The sequence below is a fragment of the Pagrus major genome, chromosome 19, assembly GCF_040436345.1.
Source record: "Pagrus major chromosome 19, Pma_NU_1.0".
NCBI classification, from domain to species: domain Eukaryota; kingdom Metazoa; phylum Chordata; class Actinopteri; order Spariformes; family Sparidae; genus Pagrus; species Pagrus major.
The window spans coordinates 21,381,062-21,401,072 of NC_133233.1; the positions used below are offsets into that span (position 1 = coordinate 21,381,062).

Below are 20,011 nucleotides of genomic sequence, written 5' to 3' on the forward strand. Positions count from 1 at the left end.
TCGGCATTGGCAGCGCCACACTGCAGTTTGTTATCTTTGATAGTCTCACAAAAGGTCAAGATGACATTTTTATTGTCAGGTTAACCTAACCTGAAATATTTATTGCTCCCATATAGGCACAAGATCAGTCATCTGAGACTGGGAAAAGAGCCAAACTGAGCAAGGTAAGGTAGAATTTCCCCAGACATTTTGCATGACAGTGTGCACTGGATTTGCATTGTCACAATAACACAAACATCTTCCACCCTATCATATAATATGGCTTAAGAAACAAATGCTTGCTTTTCCTGGAAAGAAAGAAACAGATACTGGATGTCATCCACTCTATGTTTTATTGTATTTATCACTGTGGTTGCATTTGCGGTTACATTTTCTGGTTGTTTTGGAGCTCAGCTAACCTATAGTGACCCCTGGCATGTGGAAACCAAATCATCTGGCATGATGACGGTTGCTGTCAGTGCTGTAAGCATGTCTGCACGCTCTGGAGCATGATTTTCACTGGATAGCTCATTTATGTTACAAAAGGACTCAACGATGAGAATGTTCCCTTGTTCTTCCAAGATGGCTGAAGACTCCCAACAGAGGAAAGATGGCCTCTCTCCGCCTCCTTCAACAAGAAATCAGCCAGGGTCAGAGGACATCTCTGGGGCACATTTCCAACAAGCAGTGCCATCCCAACTCACCAAAGAAAAGTTATACCAACAGCGGCAGAAATGTGAGCTGAGAAGGCTCCTGAAGCACACTCACCCAGAGCTGAAGATGTTGGATGATGTTGTGGATGAGGAGCTTGCTGAGGTTTTGAGCTCAGAGACGGGGGCGACAACTGGTGAAACTGGATACGAGGGAGAGGTCCTTTCAAGATGTTTGATATTTGAGAACTGTTCCTTGAGCGACAAAGTATCTCCTTACATTCCCAAGAGACACATGGCAGAGGGAACAGTGGAAAGAGGCGATGTCAGTAAAATATCAGCTCAAGAGAGGCCATTTAGTGAAAGTGTTAAAGAGATGGTGGAGGATGACAAAACACTTGGTTGTAGTCCAGATCCTAACACAGAGTGTGAGGAGGACATGGTAAGAATAGATGTTCAGGCTACCAGAAGGCTATTTGAGAGTCAGTCTGTAAACACATCCCGACTAAATCTAGATATTAAGCCCTGGGGAAAAGCGTCTATTTCTGGGGATGAGCCTGGGGCAGTCCAAAAACGAAAACAGGAGCATCTGCACAGCAAAAACAAAAGTAATGCATGTGCCAAAAGTCTTGATTTGACAGATCTGCCTCAGAAAAAAGAGCCATGTGCTGGTATCATTGGTCAAAGCACTGACCGTGACGTTCCTGATAGAGAAGAGTTTTCTACTGGTGAAGGTTTTGAGGATGAGCCCACAAGCCTTTGTGATCCAGAAAAATTAGAGGAAATAATCAAAACGAGTCCGGCTCTTTTCAAAAACAATCCATTTATCCAAACAAACATAGAAAGAGAACATTCCTTTATGCATACGTCAGAATCCCAAAGCCCAGTCAGAGACAGCGCCGCAGCTCAGGACTATCCCATAGCTAATGTCAAGAACAGAGCCCATTTGTTTGAATCGATGCCCTTTGACAAGATTAGGCATCAGAACAAGGACGAGGTTGAGACGATGGTGGAGAACATCAAGGACACATTGAATTCCCTTTATCACGTTAATGTCATACATTCAGGTGGCTTAATTATTGAGGTATATGAGACGATGATAGCTAGAAAGGCAAAGTTCACACTATCGGAGGGTGGGCCTGAGATCAAATACGATGAGGTGGCTGAAGGTGGTGCACAAAACTTCATACACCAGTTGCTGCCACGCATAAACCGAAAGCCTCAGATCACTTACCTAAAGGAGGATAATAAAGGAAGAATGGAGGCGACAGTGGTAAATGTACCCGTGCACCATCATCAGTTCACTACCAACCAGGACACAGAGTTCAAAACTGCCAATGTTGTTCAGGTTGTTGAGGATATTCTCAATCAAGACAACTCTCTGAGAAAGGGGCTGATAATTCAGGAGGATGTGAACAGATGTGCTGAAGTCATCGTTTACTCCCTCTACAATTATTTTGATGACAAAGATGTGAAAAGTTACTGTCCTCCACAAGGTGCAGAGTATGAGGAACCAGAGTCAGACAGAGGTAATGTGAGTAAAACAGATGATCATGGACTAAGAAAAGGTGCTGTCGAATCAACCATAAGCTGCCTTCTAGATATGTCAAAAGACCAAATTTGCCAAGGATTAATACAGCCTGTCAGAGACAGCGCCGCAGCTCAGGACTATCCCATAGCTAATGTCAAGAACAGAGCACATTTGTTTGAATCGATGCCCTTTGATAAGATTAGGCATCAGAACAAGGACGAGGTTGAGACGATGGTGGAGAACATCAAGGACACATTGAATTCCCTTTATCACGTTAATGTCATACATTCAGGTGGCTCAATTATTGAGGTATATGAGACAATGATAGCTAGAAAGGCAAAGTTCACACTATCGGAGTGTGGGCCTGAGATCAAATACGATGAGATGGCTGAAGGTGGTGCACAAAACTTCATACTCCAGTTGCTGCCACGCACAAACCGAAAGCCTCAGATCACTTACCTAAAGGAGGATAGTAAAGGAAGAATGGAGGCGACAGTGGTAAATGTACCCGTGCACCATCATCAGTTCACTACCAACCAGGACACAGAGTTCAAAACTGCCAATGTTGTTCAGGTTGTTGAGGATATTCTCAATCAAGACAACTCTCTGAGAAAGGGGTTGATAATTCAGGAGGATGTGAACAGATGTGCTGAAGTCATCGTTTACTCCCTCTACAATTATTTTGATGACAAAGATGTGAAAAGTTACTGTCCTCCACAAGGTGCAGAGTATGAGGAACCAGAGTCAGACAGAGGTAATGTGAGTAAAACAGATGATCATGGACTAAGAAAAGGTGCTGTTGAATCAACCATAAGCTGCCTTCTAGATATGTCAAAAGACCAAATTTGCCAAGGATTAGTACGGCCTGAAATCACAGTAAAAGGGAATGTAAACTTGTTTAAAAGTTGTATTGAAAAAGGAGACTTGGAGTATTTGAAAAGTCTTCAGGCTGAGCCAGAAGGGCTGGAACAAGAACTCCCCCCTAACCAAGATGTGGCAGGCCAAGGGATGGAGCTTCATCCTGAACAGAGAGATGATCAGGCTGAGGCTTCAGATTGGGTCCCAGTGGATGTAAAGAAACTGAAAAACATGTTCTCTGGAGATCAAAAACCAGTTGGACCTTCTTGCACATTCACAAGCCATAATAAGCCACCTGGAAAGAGCAAGTCCTCTACAGATTGCAATGTTGAGGTATTCTCCTCCCATGGGCAACTGAAGCATACCTTTGACGAGTGCGGTACCCAAACACAAAAAGAAGCTTGCAAATCTTCAGTTGAACCACAAGAATCGTTCCTTGAGATGCAGGAAGATGGCACAGTCCATCGGGCTGAAATAATTGAAGTGGTTGATGGAAATTATGAGATCTCTAACCTCCAAACTGCAATACATAGCCTCCAACAGGCCACAATCGAGGCCAAAGCTTTGTACCACTCATCACAAGAAAAACAGAAATTACTTGTTCAAGAATCTTCAAAGGAACCTGTTGTCTCGGTTACAGATGGCAACGTCAGACACTCAAGAACACAAGGGCAAATACCTCAAGAAAATTTAAACAAAAAAGAAAACCCATGCATGGCCTCCAACATCAGCTCAGAACATAAATCAGATTGTGGATTCAAAAACACAGTGATATGCGATGAAGACACCAATTCTGAAGAAGTACCAACTCCTGAAATGTGCAGCAAAATGTGTCAAAAAGGCACAGAGGTGGTCCAGAAACCTGCTACAGTGTCTGTTCATAGCTCAGAGACAACAGCTGCACAGCAGGAGGATGAGGAAGTTGTTTTTCAGGGTAAACTTCAGGCAGCTTTGAATTCCCTGGAGAGATCCAACATCAATGTCAGTAGAGGAGATTTCAGAGCAGCCATGATATACAGAAACTCTTCAAAACCTCACAAAGAAATGCCACAAAATGTGGATGAAGCATCTGTTCAAAAGCGCACTACGGAGGAGTTTTGCCCTGTGGCTGAACCTAAATCAACTCAAGCACCAATAAGACAAGAGGTCTCCAAAGAACAAGTGACTGCAGCAACTGCAGATCCCCCAAGCCAAAGTGACACCCAAAATAAAGCAGCAACAAGTGCCATCTCAGAGAGATGTGGAAGGTCTGTTCGTCCAAAACCAGCCATCCTACCTAAACCTGAGCATTTGAAAGTGAAACAAGGAGACATGCAATCAACCAATGCAAAAAGTCCTGAGATAACCCCAAAGAATACTCCTAGACCTGAAGAAACAGTTCCTCAACCATTGCCAATGACATCATTGTCAAGTAAGGATGAACAAGACCTGATCAAATTTAACAGTAATGCAAACTCAGGGACTGAGTCAGTGGATCTTCAAAGAAATAAGCTTTCTGATGAAGCTGTGCCCAAGTTTCAAGAAAATGAAGTAAGGCATCAAGTTCAAGGTTCTCTCGTCACTTTGGAAAGAGATAACACAGATAAGAATATCATTCATCGACATCAGGAGATAAATGTCACAGCAGAAGAGAAAAGCAGCCAGGAATCCTCAATCAAAGAGAATATGAGTAAAACAGATGAAAGCCATGTTGACTTTCACCAAGAATGTAAGACATTTGGGGATAAAAAGGCAGTAAAGAACGCGCCCATAAAGCCAAAAAGAGTCAAAATTGCCCAGCTGGACAACAAATATCCAAACCACATGTCTGGAGATAATAATCCCTCAATTCTGACACATGTTGAGCAACCACAAGAAATTCTAACTGGTCCATCATGCAATAACACAAACACCTGTAGACAAACTGCTGACAGCAAAGACAAGCACGAGAAAGAAACTAAACATGAAGGCAAGGTTGAGATGAGGGAAAAGAAAGGACGCACGGAGACAGAGGACGAACGCCGACAGCGGCTGTCAGTTCACATGGATGAGATCATGAGAGGGAACATAACAGCAGCCATGGAAATTTTTGACAACTTGCGAAAGCAGGAGGAGCTGCAGAGCATACTCTGTCGAGTTGAGGAAATTGAACAGGACACGAGCGAGGTCGATGTAAGGTCTCTGAGGAGAGTGTTTGAGAACGTCCCTGACTGGGTTGTCAGCACAGACAAAAAGAAAAACAAACAGGTCAAAGTGGAAAACAAAGAAGAGAGGATGCCGTTAACAAGAGACAGCCCTGAAAATAAACCCTCAATGGCACATGTTTTTGGAGATCTTGAGCGAGCGAGCGAGGAAATCATGAATCTGAAAGAACAGACTTTAGCCAGACTCATGGACATAGAAGGAGCCATAAAGAAGGCTCTTTACTCTGTCTCTACTTTGAAATCTGACTCAGATATTGTTGGTTTGTCATGCCTGTTCAAAGAGTCTTTAGGTACAGCGCAAGAATCCCCATCCTCTGGTAATATTAGCAAAATTAGCATTGGCTCAAGCAGAAAGAATTCACTGCTGACACAGGAAAGGCCTACAGCACAGGTAGACACAGCTCTGCCGGGTAGCCAGAGTGCGTGCATAGAAGTAGCCTCAGCAAAACAGCGAGCAAGTCCTCCATCTTCACCGGCCTTCATCTCCATCCAGTCAGCTGCTAGAAAGACAGATAAAACAGAGATGCTTCCAACCGCAATCTGCCCAACATGTCAGCACAGCCCAAAGACAGATGAAACATTCCGGACGACAAAAACCCTAATATGCAACAGCCCTGCTCAAAACAGAAAGGTGGACCCAAGAAAAGGAGGTCAGAAACAATCCTCTTACAGCCAAATTAACCCTAAACGAGAGCTCAGTGTCCTCGAGGTGCAGACCGACCCTGAGGGAAACAGTGTTATGGACACCAAAACAGTCACAGAGAACTACGAGAGGAGTGACAACTTTGGAAACCGAGTTTTCTCTTCCAAAACCTCGACTGTTGTCACTACTCAGCCGGAAACAACAACATCAAAAGGTCAGGCAGTTGTCGGTCCGGCTCCTTATCAGGTCACCAGTTACCCAGAAGTTCGGCTGCCGATCAATCAGAAACCTTAATTCATCCACATCCACGCAGTTTATTACCTATTAGTTAAATGTTTTTCATATTCTGATTGAAAAAGTTATTTTGTACATGATTTCATTTGATATAAATGATGTTGATTATTGCTCTTTAAGATTTTCTTATTGACGTTTGAGGATTTTTTTAGTTTGTATTCTCTGAACTGTTTTTGACTTGAATTTGAAATTAAATATGCTTTATTGGTTTTCATTCATGGTTTTGTGTTTATTGTATCTTTTTTTTACTTTAACCAAGTTCAGTCTCATTTTCTTTCATCAGTTCCAACCAGCCTGTCGAGAGATGTGTTCAGCCTGTTTGAAGCCGGTTTATCCGATGGAAAAAATCACAGCAGACAAATACATTTTTCACAAAACTTGCTTCTGCTGTAAACAGTGCAAGAAAAAGTTGAGGTGAGATACTAAAATACAGAAATAAATCAAGTGTAATATTGATCAGTAATTCCCTAAATTGATTTCTTTGTTGTTCACTTTGGTATTGATAAAGTTCATATTGATCCAAACATAAGAGCCAGAATTGTATGCAACTTAATACCATAATAAAAACAAATATTCCACATTTAATTTTAACATATTTAAATGCAATATCACATTAAAATAATAAAAGACGTAGAAAATTAATAACAAAGTAATGTTTGGCTTTGAAGCCAACTTTCGTTATGGCTAAAACATGTAGTACAATCTCATGTGATGCAATGGGGCCAAAAAAGACTTTGTCCCATAAGCTTACATTGTGTAAGAAGCGGCTGTAAAATGGTGGATAAAACGTTTTGAGCCTCACAACCCCAACAAATGATTCATTTGACTATCATAATTAAATATAAGTCTGGAAGAGCCACAAGATTAAATCCTTTTATCTCAATTCAAGTTAGACGGGCACTTAAGTGGAAGTTAACCAACTCGGTTGGCAGAAGTCTCTTGTGAGCAGCTTTCATAGGAATGGATAGGGCGTCATCTCTAGTGCCGTATCCATATTAATTGTTAGCTCCATGGTTCTCACGGGTTGCCAGAATCAACAAACAATAAAGTTCCTTGTTGCCATATTAACATGTGCCAGATACATTGGTTGAATGTTTATATGTAACAGAAGCCATGCTTTTTACAGACATCTACGTTGACAAATGTAAAATTAAACCGAAGTTGAATAGACCTTTTTCACAGCAGACAAGTAAAAAGCACGGCAGAAAATCTGATGTGAGATATGACAACTTTTGAAGGATGATTTACAAAATGCAAAATCAAACAACATGAAATATATACAGTATGATTCATTTTGAAATGTGTTAATCCAGTAAACTCTAAATGAACTGCACTCTGTAACCAAATGCAGTCCTTAATTTGCACTGTGACTGACAAATTGTGCTCTTTTGTAGCATGTACAATTACACACCTTTACATGGGGAATTCTACTGCATATTTCACTACAAACAACTGTTCAGAAGAAAAGGGAATTACGATGAGGGGTTTGGACATGTTCAACACAAGAACCGATGGCTTCTGAGGAATACTGCTGACACCATGTCCAATGAGTCTGAGGCATAAATAATCAGTTACAATGTGAGTACCAGCAGGCAACCCTTTCCTCAGTTTATCGTTTTATTAATGATAATTTATTTAAAGGTTTTTTTCTGTTAAAACTGTGTTCTGTTTCTGTACTCAGCTGACTGTGATGTCACAGAAAAACTCTTCTTGAAGATAAGATAAGGCGCCACGCAACAGCCAACTGCTGTCCAATCAGTGTGTTCGTATAGTGACTTGTAATAAATGATAGAAAATCACTGATGTAAATCCAATGATTGTTTAATTGTAAGACAACTTATATTGTTAGTTTGATACTTTGATAATTAAATTGTCTTCTGCTTTTTTTAGTTCACAATTACCAAAACAAATAATTACAGTCAACAAGTTTTTATTATCTTTACTTGTGGATACAAATTGGTTTGTAAATAAGATTTTAACTGGGATAACATAGAAGAATCAAAAAGAAAACATAACATTTTACTGAACATAATTAATTAAAAATGTGCACTGTGTAGTTTTGGGGAGCAGATTTTCTAATCAGAAGAGAAAAATCTTAATTCATTAATTTACACTTAGCTTCGTGCAGCATTCTGGGGACCGAATTACACTCTGAGGACCACATGTTTATTCGTTTATGGAACCACTGTATATCAAGTAAATAATTCTAAGTTTGTATTATTATATTATTAATATTGTAAATGTTACTTTTCTTAGCTCAAATTTCTTCTCCAAAACTACATAGTGCACCTTTAATGGTCAAATTGCAGAATGCATTAGGATGGTTATGTCACTACAGATAATAATAAAGAGGCCCATTCACGTGGCCTCTATTGTGTGCTTTGTTGTGCTCATGAACTTCATTCCACCAGTCACATCTCTAATTGCCATGTTGATATTGTGGTCTGCAACATTTCTAACTGATACTGAGAACCTGGCACAACATTCCTGTAAAAATGAATTTCAAATAGGCATGCATTGTCGTGTAATTTTATCACTATATTTTTTACTATTATTATCACTACTTGTATTACTGTTATTACTCTGTATACGTAATTATTTTCATTTTGATAAATATGTACTTATTTCATTAATAAAACGTATTCATCACATTATCCATTCTCATTCAGTCCCATTCAATGCAATTTAATTCATCTTTATTGGCCTTCAAGGGCAATTCTGGTGCAGTATAGAAAACACAAGAGAAATGTACTGTACATACAACAATAACAAAGACACTATAAACAACAAGTTTCCAGGCAGAGCATATGTCCAAATCTAAGCCTAACTGACATCCCCAGTGCTTTTTAAACAAATGAACACTGATTTATTTTGTGGTCTTGATTGAAAAACATGGTCAGATTTATGCTTAAATAACTACAATAAGCCAACAACCCCTCTATGTCAAGTTACAACACCTGTAGCTTACAGCTTTCATAGCAGGATGTGTCAAAGTGGCAGCACATTGCTTTTTTCAGGTATCCCTGCCTATCTGATCCCAGAGACGACAATTATTGTTGCTGTTAGGAGTCAGTCTCCCAACTCTGAATCCCCTGCAGTCAGTCCAGAGGGATTTTGAAATTCAGAACAAAACATAAAAAGATAGCAAGTCTAACACAATGGGACTGCTACAAGCCAACTAAAACCTACACATACAGCTTCAAACAAACAGCAACATAGGTGAGGTCAGTCATGCCCTTCTGGACCCTATTTTGCCAGATCTACTTAACTTTGCTTTTATCTTAGCTACGCTGTCTCTGATATGGCTACACGTAAATAAATGTTTGGATCAGAACAAGTTTTTATTTGAGAACCATTTGTGAATACATCAATTTCTACAAAACTGGCAGTCATAAAAGTGCACTAAAAACAAGACTTTAAAATGAAATCTAAAAAATACAACAATTTTTTACCCTTTATTACTTTAATGAAGTTTGGTTACTTCATTGTAAACTTGTGGTTATAAAAGCAAAGACTAGACTTGACACCGTTTTATTCCTGATAATAGATAAGGAACAAAATAAACTTTGAACTCTTGATTATGATTTAATTTCAAATTCCAGCTCTTGGTTGATTTGTTCAGCACTGTGTCTGTTCCACGTAGATTCATTCACCGGTTTTCTAAAATCAAAAACATAAAAAGGATTTTAATATTCAATTATTTACATTTACAACCCATATTCCCCCCCAAATAAAACAAAAACAAAAACCTGGATGTTGTGTAAAACGTAATTAAAAACAGACTGCAAAGATTTGAGCTATATTCAGTTTAGCTATATAAATAACATTGATTTGATATGATTTGATTTGATATACAGCATTTTATACTCAGCTCACCTCAGCTCAGTAGTGTGGTCTTGAAGTTGAACATTGAAGGTTTCAGGCAGTAGCCAACACACACCCCCAGCAATTAAGGGGGAGATGCCATATATCAGCATGGGGATGCTGTAATGGTAGACGTCCAGGAGCCGGACCAGGGGAGCGAGGAAGCCCGCCACACGAGCACACACTGAGTTTATACTAACACCATTCTGCCTGCAAGAAAGTACAATGGAAAGTACAATCACACTTATTGTAATGATTTTGGTAAAGACTTAAATTACAGTCCACAAATAATAGAGTAATTAAAAAGTATATATAAAAACACACACACACACACACACACACTAGCACACACATAAAAAAACACAAATTAATGAGAATTTCATTATTACAGTAGCCCACCTTTTTTTTATTTACTGTAGATAAGGTGTAGTTGCTATACAGGCTGTAAACTAAAGTGGTCCAGATCAATCATTAGCTTTCTGTGTGAATAAATGTTGATGCCAACTATCATAGCTAACGTTCTTAGTGAAATATGATTTAATATGCTTGTATTGAGCCATTTATGTAATCATCACGAGTAGCAGTAGAAAGACTGATATTACCTCAAAATGGTCGGGTACAGTTCTGGAGTGTAAATGTAGGCTGTGGTGAAAGAGGCAGTTGCAGCAAATTTTCCCATTACAGCTATGGTTGTTGCCACCACTGGAAGATCTGTTAATAATATATTTGAATTTACAGGCATATGTCAGATATACACTGAAGAATTTAAACCTCTATAAAAAAGAATAATATAGTATAACTTTGTCCAAGGTTTTGAAATTACCATTTGGAATAGCAAGGACCAAGAGGCAAGCAGTACCCCCAAAGAGCAGGTAGCCTGATTGACACGTTCTCCTTCCAAAATGCTGATTCAAAGCCAAAGCGCTTAGGTTTGCAGGAATTTCAATAAGACCAAAGATGAACTGCGTGAGGAAGAGATTCAGACCAAAACCACGAACATTCAGGCTCAGTCCATAATATAGGAGACTTGATGAAAACCTGGTAAGACAGTTGGAGAGAAACATTCAGTTTTGCTAATACTGAGCAACAGTATTATTGGGACAGAGTGTACTGTTATGAGCTATGACATATTGCTAAACATTATTGAAAACATTTAAAACGATTGGAAAAGCACACCAATTAAAGCCCATTAGGAGAGTGCGTTTTCTCAAATACGAAATCCGGAAGAGGTCCAACACATTTCTTCTTTCAGTTGTACCCTCCATCTCACACTGAAAAAGAAGTTTCAGAAAATGACTACATATCATAGAGAGATTTACTATATTTTAAATCAAAGTGATGTAGCTCACCGTGTCTTGCAGATGATCTGGGATCGTCCTCCCATTCACCCTGGCTGCCCTCCGAAGCAAGTTTAGTGCCTCCTCCTTCCTGCCGTGGGCCATGAGCCAACGAGCCGACTCTGGGAGAAACCTATTGAAGCACAGGTTCAAAATCAGAGATGTTATAATTAAATTCGCCACAATGTGTTTGTCAACTTGCACTTGATGAAGTTTAAAATGATAATGGTCAGATAGGCTACTGACCAGTAATGGAAACCCACAAGAAGGACAAGAGGGCTGAAGAGCACGAGCTGCAGGATCCTCCAGTTGTGGATTAAATATGCAATACCAGACAACAGCATCAGTCCAACAGAAAAGAGTATAAGAAGCACCCATGTGCAAAGAGTATTCTTAGACGGACCAGTCCACTCCACCCCTGTGTGACAGATGTAGATGTCATAAACACAATTACCTTTAATGCCAACATAACTGTTGTGGCAGAGTTGAACTGAACCATTTGTGCTGACAGTGAAAGAAGGGATGTTTAGATTGATCTTAAAGGAAATCAGATCAGAAAGTTGGACATAACCCAACAATGGCCTCTTTTTTTTTTACACCTCCACTACTCAATACAATTTGGGTGTCTTTTCAGAGATGAACAGTGTACCTACCCATCACAGATACGCTGATTAAAATGACACCTCCTGTAGCCCCACAAGAAAATTTTAGGACCAAGTAAAAATAGATGTTTGGTGAGAACGCAGTACCCACACCAAACAAAAGTAGTAAAATGAGGGTGAGTAGGATTGTAATGCGTCGTCCAAACCTGCAGACAAGGGAGAAAAGGCATTTGTTCAAGGTGAATTCATCGAAATATGTATATTCTTAATCAATCACTGTTTGTTCATTAGTTGAGGTCTTGTTTTCAAACTTTTTCCAAGTCTCGTAAACAAAGACTAATAATTAGCATAACAGCTACTGTGAAATCAAAATCTCATGTTTAACAAAGAATGACAACTATCACTGAAATTGGACAGCAGGTAGTAGTGGACATGTTGTTGGTCCCAACCTGTCAGAAATTGCCCCGAAGACCAGCGCTCCAACCAGAACACCTGCCATGTAGATGGACTGTGATGCCTCAACGAAACGACTCTTGTCACAAACGAGATCAAACTGAGAAGAAAAAGCAAGAAACAGGAGTAGAACGGAAAGGAATCGATCAAAGAAGGGTTCACAGGATCAATACACACATCTAAGGGTGTGAGCAACAATTTGGAAACTGAGGATTTAGAAGTTTAGTGGGGACCCTGAGGTGTTTTCTTGCTTACCTCTGTCACAATGCTTGAAGTACCTTCTGGTGCCTCATAGTCCCATCCATCTATACATCCAGCTGTGCTGTTAATCCCATACGTTTCAATGGAATCCAAATCCAAATCCAAATCCACAGGTGTGAACATTTTACAGCTTTCAAACCTTCCATCCTTGTTCACGGGGAGGGTGAGATTTCTTTGTCTCTCACCTGTCAGGTTGGGTCCACGCTCCAAGATCCAGTCAGTGTTGCAGTGATGTGGGAAGCTCATGGCTGTATACACCTGACCAATCGTGTTAAAAGCAGAAAAAATGCTGCAAATGCATAATGCAGCCACTAAACGTTTCTGAAATAAACCAAACTCCCCAACCTCCTTTAGGATCTGCCCGAAGTTGCTCATATTGACTAAATGTTTAGTGCGTCCTGATGAAAGTGCAGCATTAAGTATGGGTGAGCCCAGGTTCAAGTTATTAGTAAAAAAGTTACAAGTCTGGCACTGTAGTTGCATATATCTGATCTTGCTAAGTAATCTTTAACCAACATGAATAAACATTAACCAAGCACACTATTTTTTTAACTTCCATCTGTTGTAAACTTTCAACAAAGCAATAACACGAGCAGTGAAATGTAAGTTATTGTAAGTGAAATTAGCATAAATAAGGATAAATTTAACAATGTATATAAATCACATGTTCAATAGTATGTAAATGCAGCTAACTAGCAACCACACGTAGAGCTTCAAACAAACAGCAACAAAGGAGAAGTGGGTCATGCCCTTTTGGACCTTATTCTGCTCAAGGATCTAATTAACTTTGCTTTTACCTTAGCTATGCTGTCTCTGATATGGATGCACGTAATACATGTTTGGGACAAAACAAGTTTTTATTTGGGAACCATTTGTGAATACATCAATTTCTACAAAACTGGCAGACATAAAATGCACCAAAACAACTAAAACAAGACTTTAAAATGAAATTTTAAAAATACTTTAACAATTGTTTTACCCTTTATTATCACAAGTTTGATCACTTCATTGTAACATTGTGGTTAAAAAAGCAAAGACTGTATTTTACACTATTTTATACCTGATAAAAGATAAGGAACAAAATAAACTTTCAACTCCTGATTATAATTTACTTTCAAATTCCAGCTCTTGGTTGATTTGTTCAGCACTGTCTGTTCCGCGTAGATTCATTCACCGGTTTTCTAAAATCAAAAATAGGGAAAAATTGTAAGATATAATTATTTTCAATACATTGTATCAATACAAGTGTATTTCCGGCATTTATATGCTCACTTCAGCTCAGTGTGGTCTTGAAGTTCAACATTGAGGGTTTCAGGCAGAAGCAAACAGAAACCCCCAGCGACAACGGGGGCGATGCCATATATAAGCATGGGGATGGTGTAATGGTAGACCTCCAGGAGCCGGATTAGTGGAGAGAGGATGCCCGCCATACGAGCACACATGGAGTTTACACCTACACCATTGTGCCTACAATGAAGAAGAATCGACTCATATTAACACTTATGAGTGTTGCCGAGATTTTTTATGTAATAATCATGAGCAGCAGAATAGAGAGTGACATTACCTTAAAGTGGTTGGGTATAATTCTGCAGTGTAAACGTAGACTGTGCTGAAAGAGGCTGTGACAAAAAATTTCCCCAGTGAGGCTATGATTGTGACCACCACTGGAAGATCTGTTGGGTAATTAATATTTTTTCAGAAACACAATGTTCATGTCAGGTAAACACTTAACAAATTACACCTCTGTAACAATTTATTTGAGATTTAAAAAACAAAAAAAACATGGCAAAGGTTTTGAAAGTACCATTTGGGATGGCAAGGACCACGAAGCAAGCAACACCCCCAGAGAACAGAAAGCCTGCTTGAGATATTCTCCTTCCAACGTGCTGCATGAAAAACAAACTGCTCAAGATTGCAGGAATTTCCACAACTCCAAAGATGAACTGTGTGAGGTAGAGATTCAGGCCAAAACCGCCAGTATTCAGGGTCAGTCCATAATATAGCAGGCTTGTTGAAAACCTGATCAGAGTTGGAGAGACCACATCAGTTTAGCTACGACTTAAAAACAGTATTATTGGGACAAATGTGCCATTGAATATTACACTATTATACTTGTGATTCACACACTGAGAGAGAAACAGGCATGAACAGTTACATTAATTAAAGAAGACAAACCAGTTAAAGCCCATTATGAGGGTACGTTTTCTCAAATACGGTATTCGGAAGACATCAGCTGTGTTTCTTTTTTCAGATGTACCCTCCATCTCTAGCTGAAAAGTAAAAAGGCAGAAAATGTACAGGTGTCAAAGAGAGTTTTACTATATATTGACTCAAATGCCCAGTCCCAATTCCTGCCCTTGGCCCTACCACTTAGCCCTACCCCTCTGTTTTGCACGTTCACATCTAGGGGTAGGGTTTCCCGATTCCTGTAGGGATATAGGGGTCGGGTAAAGTGTTTTCAGATGCACACTTCAAACCCAGATTTATGGGAACGAGCTGCCATTTAAAAGTATTATGATCCTTGTCTTTATGACAAGCAATAAAAATCGCAGCCAATTTTTTCGATGTCTCAGTAGCCTACCAACTAGCTAGCTAACATAGTGAAGTCCTGCAGCAAAGTTGCTGCACTAGGTATTGCTTTTCTAATATCAGTGTAGACTAGCAGGGTAGGCGCACGGGTTGCTAATGTCAGCCCAAAAGCAACGCTAGCATTAGTGGCCAGTAACAAAGCAATGTTCTTTTTATTTGATGACTTGATTGATAGCTTGAAGCTGTGACTGAATTGTGAGCGTCCATGCTTTTCTATCTCCATCAGATAAATAGCAAATAGTATTGTGATAATACCGGGATTTCCACAGGAACGCAAGAGAAATCACCACCGCGGAAGGTGCCGTATTGGAAAGTCCGGTTGTAATGTAAACACCATCAGCTGATGACGTATGAGGGTTGAACAAACCCCCAGGAAGAGCGCCAGGCTTTGAAGCCAACTTTGGTAGTGGCCAAACTGTGCAATTACAATGTCACGTGATGCACTGGGGCCCAAAAAGACTTTTTTCAATAAGCTTACATTGTGAAAGAAGGGGCTATAAAATGGTGGATACATTTTTTTTGAGCGTCACAAACCCCACAAAATCACTTGTTTGACTGTCATAATCTGAACCATTTGGTCCAATAAAATGTGGAAAGTCAAGAAGAGTTTAAATCATGTTAACTCTATGCAAGTTTGCCAGAAGTCAGCCGGCTCAGTCGAGGGAAGTCTCTAGTGATCCTGCTTTATGGGCCACACAACACGCAGGATCTGGGTAATTTTAAAGCCAGGAAGTCGAGTCATTTGGGCTTCATGCGCCACTGAGCAGCTTTCATAGGAATGAACGGAGCTCCTCATCCAACACTGTATCCAGATTTGAATATGACGTCCGTGGGGTTGAAGGGTTGTCTCATTTCATAGGGGGAGATTTCAACCACTACCCCTTGTAACTCTGTTCGAAAGGGGCAAGGGGTTCACTCGATAACGATGGGTAGGGGTATACTTGGAAATGGGATTGGGCCAAAGTGTGTTTGATGCAGTTAACCTTGTCTAGCAGATCATCTGGGACTGTCCTCTCATTCACCCTGGCTGCCCTCCGGAGTTCCTTTAGTGCTTCATCCTTCCTTCCATGGGTCACGAGCCAGCGAGCCGACTCTGGGAGAAACCTATCAGAACACAGGTTCAAAAGCAGAGATGTTATAATTATTTCCCTACAATGTTTTTGGCAAATAGCATGAACATATCAATATACTGTATATTATGCTGACCAGTAAAAGAATCCCAGGAAAAGGACAAGAGGGCTGAATAGTACCATCTGCAGGATCCTCCAGTCGTTGATTAAATATGCAATACCACACAACAGCATCAGTCCAACAGGAAAGAACATTATGATGAGCTCTGCGCAAAGAGCAGCCTTAGAGGGATCGGTCCACTCCACTCCTGTATGACAGATGTGGATTGCATATTTACCTAACAAGGTATACAGCAAGCCTGTTCAACTAGGGCCAAATTAGAAAAAAAAAGTCAAGGGACCCTTTAACGTTCCCTTTGTCTGATCGACAATGCTCAGAATTTATATGTGTTGAAATGAATTTTTAGTCAATTCACCTTTTTTAATTTTAGAAGTCAGTTTCGAAGATTTAACAGCCTGGTTTAAAGCGTTTGTAATAAGAGTATGTTTGTGCTCACCAACAAACATAACTAATAAATGAAAAAATGAATAAAAATTAAGTTGTTAGAGGGCCAGATGAATAGGTCCAGGTTAAAGGGGACCAGTTTTACTGACAATAAAAACGGAGACATTTGGGTTGATCTTGGAAAGAAATTGCCCCCACCAATCAGTAACTTTGTTGCAGAAAAAGCCCAACATCCTCCAACAGCCTCTACATAGTCCATTTTCTGGCACTTTTACTGCTATATAAAATGTGTCTTTAGCCACAGATGAACAGTATACCTACCCAACACGGATGCGTTCATCATGAAGACACCTGCTGAAGTCCCACAGAAAAATTTTAAGAATATGTAAACATAGATGTTTGGTGAGAAAGCAACACCCACACCAAACAACAGTAAGACAAAGAGGGAGAGGAGGATTGCAAAGCGTCGCCCAAACCTACAAACAAAGAAGAAAAATCATTTGTTCTGTGTTAAAGGCTGCAGATTGAATCTACACATACAGTACATATTTATTGTTTATCATTCACTCTTTGCTTCTCATAGATTTCCTTTTCATGGTTTGTCCAGAGACGTCACCGTTTGTGCATCTAGGTGTATTTTAGCGACAAAGAATGACCATTTTTGTCATCATTGTTGGTCGATCTCTCTGTACTGTATGTTTACCTTGTTATTTCTTTTTTCGACTTGCACTAATTTCCTTTTCGTTAAATGGAAAACTTTAAGGTCTTGATTTCAAAGCTTTTTATTTTGACTTTCTAAGGAAACCTTTCCTTTAGTTGGTTACATCACCAAGTGTTATACATAACTAGTAATAAGCCTAACTGCTACTGTGTAACCAAAATCTCCTTACATGTTCTACTATCACTGACATTGGACAGGAGTTAATGTTTTATTGGCCCTTACCTGTCAGATATTGCCCCGTACGCCAGCGCTCCAACCAGACAACCTGCCATGTAGATGGACTGTGATGCCTCAACGAAACCACTCTTGTCACAAACCAGATCAAACTGAGAGGAGAAAATGAATGTGAAGGGAGGAGAAAGGAAGGGGAAAGATCAGAGAAAGAGTTTATCAATATTGTGAGTTTTCCCATTGATCTGAAGGGATTTTGAATAAGTACTTAATTAATGAATACATTGTCTGAATGCATTTCAAGTAAAATAAGGGCTGCAATGTAAAATAAAACACATAACAGATTTATGTGCTGCTTTTAATTATCACAACACTCTAGGAACATATGAGACAGACTGTTTTTGAACATTTTTTGATTAAAAGCTCTGTTTTAACTGGAAAAACTTGTAGTAATTCTCAATATTTTATCAAGTATAGGGCCAGGTCATGATAGGATGGCGTCTGGATCCAGACATGGGACCCTGAGGTTTTTTCTTGCTTACCTCTGTCACAATGCTGGAAGCGCCTTTGGGTGCCTCATAGTCCCATCCATCTATGCATCCAGTTGTGCTGTTAATCCCATACGCTTCAATGGTTTCCAGATCCAAATCCACAGGTGTGAACATTTTACAGCTTTCAAACCTTCCATCCTTGTTCACGGGGAGGGTGAGATTTCTTCGTCTGTCATCTGTCACGTTGGGCCCACGCTCCAAGATCCAGTCAGTGTTGCAGTGATGTGGGAAGCTCATGCCGGTAAACACCTGGCCAATCAAGTCAAAAGAACCAAAAATGCAAGGGATGCATAATGCAGCCACTAAACGTTTCTGAAACAAACCAAACTCCCCAACCTCCTTTAGGATCTGCCCGAAGTTGCTCATATTGAAATGTGGTTGAATTTGCAGTGCTTCGACTGTAAAGGTCAGTGTTAAGTGTGAATGCGCCCCCTTCTGAGTGCCATAATCTTGCTAATTAATCTTTAACCAAAGGCATCAAGTTTTTAACTCCTTCCTCTCCAGCCCATTACATTGTCATTGGCTGGGTCTAATCATTCACTAGCGACCATTATTACTCAGCAGCACTGTTCAGCGTTGTCTCTTTATGAGGTTGCGGAAAAAACTCTTAAGGTGGGCCTCAGGTCTTCGACAACACTTAGTCAAATAATTCAAAAAGGTTAAAGTTCTTGGATTTACTGTGGCAAAATACAGCAAACCGAGGCTGCTACATGAACACAGACACTGAAACCTGGAGTAGAGAGCATCACCTTATATCCACTGGAGAACCCCTTTACATGCCACCTGTCCAATCTACTTTCAACCTAGCTTCTCTTAACATAATGGCATCAAAACACTGGATATATGCAAAAATTAAACAAGACATGAATGGTAAACAGGGCCTGCCTTCAGCCCCAGCTGTCACTGACTTGCAGTTGCTCTGCCCCTTTGCCATTTTTAACCATGCACATATGCTTTCCAGTTCACTCATGCACATTTTACCAAGTACGGAGGCCCAGAACGGTTGAACCAAATGCAAAAGCCACAACAGGAATGCAAAAGTAACATTTGCAGTTAAGATTTTAAATGTAGTAGTGATTGATCTGCCATTGTAAAGGTGCAAATCGTTTTTTAAAAGTCTATATTTCTTTATTTGAGAAGTATCATACATCGCTGGTGTAGTGTGTTTTTGAACCTGTGTCCTGTGGGTGAAATTCCCCTAGATGGCAGTGTCGACCCTCCTACAAACACACTAACTCTTGCTCATTTTGCCAACCCAAGAAATGTAACATGGCAGTTAATGGTTAATTGACTTCATTTTGTAATCAGTGACAACAGCACTAAATTTGATGCTTCCACTCTGTTTAACTTTAAACAAAACAATGAAATAAGCAGTAATACAGACAGTGACAGTAACTGAGCTCTGGTAAATTTAACTTTATTGATGTAGCACTTTTAACATTCACAATGAGCTTCATAGTGCAGATAGACTGGACATATAAAAAAAAGAATAAAATCACATGTTCAACAGTATGTACTCAACGAACACCAGTACACACACAGCTTCAAACAATATGGCAATAAAGGTGAAGTCAGTCATGCTCCTTCGGACTTTGTTGTCAGATCTGACAGTCGGCCAGGTGATGATCCCTGTTCTTATCAAGGATCTTTTGTAAACTTTGCTTTTGCTTTAGCTGCTCTGTCTCTCTCTGACATGACAGGTAAACATGCACCCATCAGCCACAATATTAAAACCCCTGAAAGGTGAAG

At 39.9% G+C, this 20,011-nt stretch overlaps 2 protein-coding genes across 2 annotated transcripts; both read right to left on the bottom strand.

The window, feature by feature from the left end:
* Nucleotides 1–10,010: 10,010 nt before the first annotated feature.
* On the bottom strand, nucleotides 10,011–13,030 carry LOC141014857 (solute carrier family 22 member 13-like). Its single transcript, XM_073488788.1, has 9 exons — nucleotides 12,650–13,030; nucleotides 12,391–12,494; nucleotides 11,993–12,147; nucleotides 11,586–11,757; nucleotides 11,352–11,472; nucleotides 11,179–11,273; nucleotides 10,826–11,040; nucleotides 10,605–10,713; nucleotides 10,011–10,212 (listed from the first exon to the last, which is right to left on the bottom strand). The coding sequence occupies exons 1-9, from the start codon at nucleotides 13,028–13,030 to the stop codon at nucleotides 10,011–10,013; spliced, it is 1,554 nt and encodes a 517-aa protein (XP_073344889.1).
* An 893-nt stretch (nucleotides 13,031–13,923) lies between these two features.
* On the bottom strand, nucleotides 13,924–18,628 carry LOC141014820 (solute carrier family 22 member 13-like). Its single transcript, XM_073488739.1, has 9 exons — nucleotides 18,254–18,628; nucleotides 17,763–17,866; nucleotides 17,141–17,295; nucleotides 16,451–16,622; nucleotides 16,228–16,348; nucleotides 14,831–14,925; nucleotides 14,460–14,674; nucleotides 14,220–14,328; nucleotides 13,924–14,122 (listed from the first exon to the last, which is right to left on the bottom strand). The coding sequence occupies exons 1-9, from the start codon at nucleotides 18,626–18,628 to the stop codon at nucleotides 13,924–13,926; spliced, it is 1,545 nt and encodes a 514-aa protein (XP_073344840.1).
* Nucleotides 18,629–20,011: the final 1,383 nt, after the last annotated feature.

Excerpts from the sequence above, each read along its gene's own strand:
- LOC141014857 (XM_073488788.1), bottom strand. The coding sequence starts at position 13,030 with ATGAGCAACTTCGGGCAGATCCTAAAGGAGGTTGGGGAGTTTGGTTTA. Across the intron at positions 11,758-11,992 it reads AATCAGCGTATCTGTGATGG|GGGTGGAGTGGACTGGTCCG; the intron begins GTAGGTACACTG and ends TCTGTCACACAG. Across the intron at positions 11,041-11,178 it reads CTCCTAATGGGCTTTAATTG|GTTTTCATCAAGTCTCCTAT; the intron begins GTGTGCTTTTCC and ends CTGTCTTACCAG.
- LOC141014820 (XM_073488739.1), bottom strand. The coding sequence starts at position 18,628 with ATGAGCAACTTCGGGCAGATCCTAAAGGAGGTTGGGGAGTTTGGTTTG. Across the intron at positions 17,867-18,253 it reads CTTCCAGCATTGTGACAGAG|TTTGATCTGGTTTGTGACAA; the intron begins GTAAGCAAGAAA and ends TTCTCCTCTCAG. Across the intron at positions 17,296-17,762 it reads TACGGGGCAATATCTGACAG|GTTTGGGCGACGCTTTGCAA; the intron begins GTAAGGGCCAAT and ends CTTTGTTTGTAG.